The sequence below is a fragment of the Dipodomys ordii genome, unplaced genomic scaffold (assembly GCF_000151885.1).
Source record: "Dipodomys ordii isolate 6190 unplaced genomic scaffold, Dord_2.0 Scaffold83, whole genome shotgun sequence".
Lineage (NCBI taxonomy): Eukaryota > Metazoa > Chordata > Mammalia > Rodentia > Heteromyidae > Dipodomys > Dipodomys ordii.
Window position 1 is genome coordinate 1,754,393 of NW_012267299.1, and position 8,017 is coordinate 1,762,409.

The window sequence follows — 8,017 nt, forward strand, 5'->3', positions numbered from 1 at the left end:
CTGGAGGTAGAAGTATAAAGCACTAGCCTTGAACAAAAAAAATAAATAAAACTTAAAAAAAAAAAAAAGAAAGCTTAGGAACAGTGCTCAGGTCCTGAGTTCACACACACACACAAAAGTTATGCCAGGGATGCTGGTGCATGCCTGTGATCCTAGCACTCACAGGAGAAGTACATGCAGGACGACTGCAAGTTTGAGGCTAGCCTGGGCAACTAAGCAAGACTGTATCTCACTATTTCCCCCCAAAAAGTTTAGGATGACTAATTGTATAATGTTTTAATAGCATAATAGTAAAACTAATAATACATCTCCCCCCCAAATCCCATACAAACAAAAAACTAAAGTCATATATATCATATCTGTATGGGTGAAACAGAAGCATACCTGGTGTATCAATTAGATTGACTCTATACCCCTTCCAATCAAAAGTAACAGCTGCTGATTGAATGGTAATGCCTCTTTCTCGCTCCTGAGCCATGAAATCTGTTACTGTATCTCCATCATCAACATCTAATCAGGAAAAAGAGGACACAGTTTAACAGCCAGAGCATTGCATTGATACTTGGAAACTATTTGACATAATTTTCCTAAAGAAAAATCTTTCCCCAAATATTTGCTCTAATATTTACAAAGCTTTTCTTTTTTCTCAAGGATAGCACTCTACCACTTGAGCCACAGCACCAATTCCATTTATAAAGCTTTTTTCAAACTACTGACATAAAAATGCTTTTTCTCATACTAGGGCATGGCTGAAGTTATAGAGTACTTACCTAGAAAAACACAAGGCCTGGAGTTTTACCAAGTATTAATTTTATTAAACTATGTACTTTTTAATTTTTTTCCCATTTTAACTTTTATTACTCTTCTTTATCCTTCTTGATCCCTTGATAGGAGGCAAAGTTGTGTAATTTAACAACACAAACTTATATCCTAGCTTACCACTCACTTACCCTATGATCTTGAGCAAGTTACTTAACTTGGTTTGGAGAGTGAAATGAGATGGTACTGAGTACATAGTCCAGTAGATGATAAATGGCAGCAACACACAATAAAGTAATAGAGATAACTTAGATATCAGACCATTACCTCAGGTACACAATTTGGAGGTATGAGGAAAAGACTTATCAGACATATGACAAAACAGAGAAAACTTAACAATGCTGCATAATACAATAATTATTTTATGAGAAATCAGGTGGTTATACAGTTAGGAACCTACTCTCATGAAGATTCTAATCCTATGTTCTCTCCCTGAAGAAATTCTAAGTCTCAGTCACTTCTCAGGGGATAGAGAAATGGCATACCATAAAGTAGACTTCTGAACCTTAATTTCCAAAGTAAGCTACAGCACTGCTATTTTAAAACAAAAGAAAAACACAAAACAAAATATTATCTAAGGATCCACATTTACATGCTTAACCAAACAGCCTAATTTTCACATTATAGCTACAAAAATTCAAAACTTAGGTAAATGCTATTATAGTAAACTAAGGATTTTTTAGATATTCTTTTTTTTCCCCCTTTCTACATGAGAATTTGAGGATTTACTTTTCAGTTCTTTTCTTCAAGAAATGAGACAACCAAAAAATCAATCATGTTCCTGGGCAACATACAACAAAACTTCTGATGGGTAAATTAAATGTGAATTGGGAAGAATTATCACTTAGGGGGTATCACTTTGGGCTTTCCTGAGGAGGGTATGGCATGTCCCTATGTGAGACCTGCAAAGAAGCCTATGGATTTGTAACAGCAGATAGTCATTGCTACAGAGCATCAGTCTCCTACTAAACTTGGGTGGCTTTTGTACAAAGAAACATCTAAAGCTATTGGGAAACTGTCCCATAACCTTTTGGGTGCAGCGATGCCAATGAGGCCATTATGGCTTTAAAGTCTGCATGTTCAGTGCAGTCTTAAAAGAGCCTTTGATGTATGTTGCAGCTACCTTGTCTTTAAGTTGTGGTTTAGACATCAGTGATTCCATGCCATAATCAAAGGTTCTAGATTGACTTCTTAATCAATTATTTTCCAATGATGCTTTTGCTAATAGGGAGTAGGGATAGGAGGAATCCATTCTAACCTCCCAATGATCTTGTGTATCCAGAATAGTACAATATTCTTTCTGTGGTGGTAGTTTTGCCTGCATCAATATGAGCCATAATTCCAATATTACGGATTCTGTTTAAAAAGGGGAGGGAAAATGCATTATTAGGTATATACTAATAAAATATAAAACAAAATATATATAGTATATACATTTCAAAGCTGGTTAGTATTCTTATAATTTATATAATTATGTAAAATCTAGAAAAAAGCTAGGCGCCATTGGTTCACGCCTGTAATCCTAGCTACTCAGAAAGCTGAGATCTGAGGATCACAGTTGGAAAACAGCCTGGGCAGAAAAGTCTGTGAAACAGAGTCTTTCTTTTTTTTTTTTTTTGGGTCCAGTCGTGGGGCCTGAACTCTGGGCCTGGGCGCTGTCCCTCAGCTCTTCAGCTCAAGGTTAGTGCTCTACCACTTGAGCCACAGCGCCACTTCCGGCTTTTTTCTTATGTGGTGCTGAAGAATCGAACCCAGGGCCTCATGCATGCAAGGCAAGTGCTCTACCACTGAGCCACCTTCCCAGCCCATAGCTGTAATAATCTAAAACTTCTAAAAGGTCAAGCAGTATTTCTTCTTGAGACAGAGTCTTACTATATATCTCAGCCAACCTAGAATTTGCTATGTAGTTCAGGCTGATCTCAAATTTGGTCCCAGTCTCCTGTGTGCTAGGATTATAGGTGTGTTCCACTACACCCAGCCAGCTTATATTTTTTAAAATATAAATATATGCCCATAGTGTCCAATGCCATGCTTAACGTAGATTTCACTAATAAGTAATATTAAAGCACTTTTAAATGCAATTATATTTGTAAATTTAATCTGTATCTTGGTGCTTTTTAAACCAGTTCTTCCAAATTTCAGTTTCATATTATTTCTTAAAACCCTGTGACGGTCTAAAGATCAAAAGATAACCTATACTCTACAGCTGAATTCACATAGATAGAAAATGAAAACCTACATATGCACAATTAATGCAGTCTATTAAATTCCTTTCAAGTCAAGAACTAATGAATATTTTCAATGCACCATTTTCTTTTCTTTTTTTTTGGTCCGTCATGGGGCCTGAACCCTGGGCCTGGGCACTGTCTCTCAGTTCTTCAGTTCAAGGCTAGAGCTCTACCACTTGAACCACAGCACCACTTCTGGCTTTTTCTGCTTATGTGGTGCTGAGGAATCGAACCCAAGGCTTCATGCATGCAAGGCAAGCCCCTAATACATCATTTTCTTGACAAAGATGGTAATGAGAATAACAATAGAATTAAACTAGTTTCAACCAGTCTACCACACACTTGCTAATACAAGACACTAGGAATAATGTTGCACATATGTTGGCTTAGTAACAATTAGCAATTAAAATAATTTGCTCCTAAGCCTGCCAGCCCCTAATAGCTATATATCAAAATAAATATTTGCAAGCACCGGTGGCTCATGCCTGTAATCCTAGCTACTCAGAAGGCTGAGATCTGAGGATGGCGGTTCAAAGCCAGCCCAGGCAGGAAAGGCTGTGAAATTCTTATCTCCAATAAACCACCAGAAAACCAGAAGTAGCTCTGTAGCCTTGAGCTGAAGATCTGAGGGACAGAGCTCAGGCCCAGAGTTCAAGCCCCATGAATGACAAATGACAAATAAAAATAAATAAATATTTAATCAAACTACTCCTAAGACTCTTCAAATTAATTTTTTCTAGTAAACTTGCACTGACAGAAAACAGTTTGCCTAAAGCCCAGCAATGAATTACAAAAAAAATTTTTATAGCAAGAGCTTCTCCACATGAACTCACATGCTAATTAATCAGCTACCACCTCCAGCAATCTTGTCTTTGCTCATTCCCTCAGTATGTCCAGCAGAGGTGGAACACAATTCCATTGTATTCCTTCCCTCCTAACATCCATCACAATACCCTTACCCCCAAGAATCTTAAGAAAATGGCCAAGAAGTAGAACAGAGTCAGAGACCTCTGAAAAAAAAGAGATTCTCGCAAACAAAAAACGTAAAAGAGCAAGAGAAAAAAGAAAGGAAGCAAATTAGTAAAATCAGAATCAAACATTTGTACCTGGTAAGGAACTGTAATTTCTCCCAAGAAGTATCCATGGCTTTGATCTTTTTAAACTTGCTTTTATACAGCAGCATATATTCTGGTAAAGAGAAAACAAAATCTGACATTAGTTTTATTTTAGATACTAATTAGATTTTTATTGCAGTAATTTTCACATTGTAACATGCTTTGTCAGAAGAAAACACTTTGCATCCCCTTTTGAAGGAACCCAAATTCTCATATTCTTTTAAGAACGTCACAAACCAAATCTATATTACAGAAAAGAATAAGAATAAAATTAATACTAATATAAATTTTCCATTTGGAACTGACCTTTAGACATGGCTTAGACTTGTATCATTAGCATGGTGCTGGGCACTTATTGGAAATGCAAATTTTCAGACCCTACTCTAGACAAGAAAAGCAACTGACTGTGATAGCTACAATTTGAAATCTGGGACGGAAAACTTTAGATAAGAGTCAGAAAAATGGGGCTGGGAAGGTGGCTCAGTGGTAGAGCGCTTGCCTTGCGTGCATGAGGCCCTGGGTTCGATTCCCCAGCACCACATAAGCAAAAAGAAAAAAAAAGCCGGAAGTGGTGTTATGGCTCAAGAGGTAGAGTGCTAGCCTTGAGCTGAAGAGGGACAGCACCCAGGCCCAGAGTTCAGGCCCCACGACCAGACCCAAAAAAAAAAAAAAGTCAGAAAAGTTAAATAAGTATTTCCACATTGGATATACTTGGTTCTACTAAATGCTTGTGAAGAGCAAGAGTTCAAAATACAATAGCTACTTTAAGGATTTATGTTTGTCTGTGTTGTTTTTTGTGTGTATGTGTGTGTGTGCACACACACATGCATGCATGCCAGGACTGGAGCTTGAACTCTAAGCCTTTCACTATAACTAGGCTTTTTCCCACAAAGCCCTCTTCAGCTCAAGGCTAGCACTCTACCACTTGAGCCACAGCGCCACTTCCGGGTTTTTTTCCTTTTTGCTTATGTGGTGCTGAGGAATCGAACCCAGGGCCACAGGCATGCAAAGCAAGTACTCTACCACTAAGCCACCTTCCCAGCTCAGTTTTTTGTTTTTTTGTTTTTTCCTGCTGGTCGTGAGGCCTGAATTCTGGGCCTGGGCACTGTCCCTCAGCTCTTCAGCTCAAGGCTAGCACTCTAGCACTTTGACCCACAACTCCACTTCCAGCTTTTTCTGCTTATGTGGTGCTGAGGAATCGAACCCAGGGCCTCATGCTTGCAAGGCAAGCACTCTACCACTGAGCCACTTTCCCAGCCCCTAGCTCAGTTCCTTAGTAACTAGGATTATAGATTTGAGCCACTGGTACCTCAAGCTAGCTTGTTTTCAAGATTTCTAACAGTAGCTATTCATGTGAATCATCTGAAAGCTTCTTTAAAACAAGACAGTGGGGCTAGGCACTGGTGACTCATGCTTGTAATCCTAACTACTCAGGAGGCTGAGATCTGAGGATCATGGTTTGAAGCCAACCCAGGCAGGAAAGTCCATGAAACCCTTACCTCCAATAAACTACTCAGAAAAAGATGGAAGTGGAGCTGTGGCTCAAATGATAAAGTGCTAGCCTTGAGCAAAAGAAGCTCAGGGACAGCCCCTAGGCCCTGAGTTCAAGCCCCAGGACTAGAAGGAAAAATAAAACAAAACATGACAGTGGGGCACAAAATACTGGGAGAGAGCAAGGGAAGGGATAACATTATCTAAAAAGAAATGTACTTATTACCTGACTTATGTAACTGTAACCCCTCTGTACATCACCTTTATAATAACAATTAAAAATTAAAATGAAAAGAAACATGGCAGAGGGGGAAGGGAGAGACGAGCTGGGAGATATGGGAAGCAATATTGTCAGAAGTCTCCCAGTTGCCTCCAATGTCACATCACAATGAGAATCACTGAGTTAGAGCAGGCCTATGTAAAACCAAGTCTATCTTCTACACTAGCAGCTGTCTTTATCTTCTTACACTGGATACTCTCCCTCCTAATCTATCCCTAGACTACTAGACACACATTTACACCCATCAACATATGTGGGCTATTTAGCGTATGTAATAACATCACAAGTTAAATATATAAATATATATTCTTCTGAATGCTGCACAGTAGCAGAACTGAATTTACAGACATGATCAAAGATGTGTCTTCACTAGTCCTCTCCTCTGCTAAGTCACTGCTGGAGAAGAAAAACCAGACAAGCTGTTGCCTGTCACTTAGCTGTAAATGATACACTGCATGGCTTCATTTGAGAATATTTCTAATGTACACTGAAGATGTGACCATTTACAAAATCATTTATAATATTTTCAAGGAGATTCAGAAATCAGGCAGAGCTTAAAGACTGAGACAATATTCCTGAAATATGGGACAAATTCCAAAGTAGCCAAGCAATTGGCTTTCAACAGCTCTGCAGAAAAAGTCTGATGATTGATTGATTGATTGATTGATCAATCGATGATAGTACTGGTGAAGTAAGGAGAGCCTCACACTTGCTATGAAGGCACTCTAACATCTGAGCCACTCCACCTTTAGAACCATACTGCCTGTACAATTTGCAATGTATTTTCAAGGTGGAGTCTTGTGCTATGCTTGGGCTAGCTTGGACTGTGTTCCCCCTATTTATGCTTCCCTTTGTTGCTGAAATGGCATGCATACATGAGCCTAGTCATTGTGCTTTTCCCATAGCTTGGAATGCCTCTGTGCTCAGGCACTGACTGAGCTGGAGTATCCTAAACTCTTATGCCTGGGCTGGCCTTGAACTCTCTCTCTCTCTCTCTCTCTCTCTCCCCCCTAAGTTGCTAGGATAAAAAGTCACATTACCTTGCAGAAAAGTTTTATTTTAAATCTTGACACTGACTTTAACAGGAGCTTTATTTCATAAAAGTTTCAACCTACTGACTTTAAAGTATAAAGCATATCTTTGCAGTTTAAAGATGATAATTAAGTGCTGCCATTGTTAGGAAAGATATAGACCACTACTGTCCTCCAATAACTGGCACTTTATACCTCATGAGAACAACACTTCCTCTGTTTTTTGTTTTTTTTTTATTATTAAAGTAATTTCTTTTGACACTTGTTAAATTAAGAGAATTTCTTCTCAATTAGTTTACCTTGAGGATAGCCAAAGGCTATGATTAAACTTGAGTTTGGAATAAAAAAGTGATTATTTACAGCCAGACACTGGGAGTAAAATAACTGAGGTCGTTAAAGCACATTTAATTTTACAAGGAAAGCTTACATGAATGTGCATGCTAGGCATTTTCTGATGACTCACTGCAAATATCCACAAGTTAGTCAACATCTTGATCTTCTAAACTGTTTTCTGCTGCAAAATGAAAAACACAGAAGTATAAAAATTAAAATTGTCCATATGAATGAACTATAGGGCCACAGTATTAATCATAGTGTTATGTAAGAAGCCATGTCTAATCCCCTCTGAAATCTGTTATGTTCTTATTCAGAAAATCACCAAGTTCTTTCGTTTCATTTCCTAAACAGAATCTTGAATCCATTCCTTCTTAATTCCAAATGGCAAAGTTCTGGCCTTATCACTCTCTGCAGTCACTATTGTTACAAACATTTGTCTTTTGTAGCTCTAACCCAATGTTGTCAATAGGAACATGTCAACACCCCACCTGTGCTCAGAAACATTGGCAAAGATTTTGGAGTACAAATTAATTTCTTTTTTTTTTTGCTTTTTTTTTTGGAGGGGGGTCCAGTCATGGGGCCTGAACTCTGGGCCTGGGCGCTGTCCCTCAGCTCTTCAGTTCAAGGCTAGCGCTCTACCACTTGAGCCACAGTGCCACTTCCAGCTTTTTTCTTTTTGCTTATGTGGTGCTGAGGAATCGAACCCAGGGCCTCATG

General features: G+C 38.6%; 1 protein-coding gene across 2 annotated transcripts in view; it reads right to left on the reverse strand.

Annotated features, from left to right (window-relative positions):
- The window catches only part of Gfm2 (G elongation factor, mitochondrial 2), a 35,701-nt gene extending 28,223 nt beyond the window's left edge, over nt 1–7,478 (reverse strand). The window contains exons 1-4 of one of the 2 annotated variants that reach the window (XM_013025261.1): nt 7,392–7,478; nt 4,146–4,235; nt 2,078–2,216; nt 385–510 (exon numbers count right to left, since the gene is read on the reverse strand). In XM_013025261.1, the coding sequence (XP_012880715.1) occupies nt 385–510; nt 2,078–2,216; nt 4,146–4,235; nt 7,392–7,454 (418 nt within the window). In that variant the 5' untranslated portion in view covers nt 7,455–7,478. Of the gene's footprint in view, nt 1–384; nt 511–1,942; nt 2,057–2,077; nt 2,217–4,145; nt 4,236–7,391 lie in introns of those variants that run through there. The other variant, XM_013025260.1, reaches the window with a different exon arrangement.
- Between the last annotated feature and the right edge of the window lie 539 nt (nt 7,479–8,017).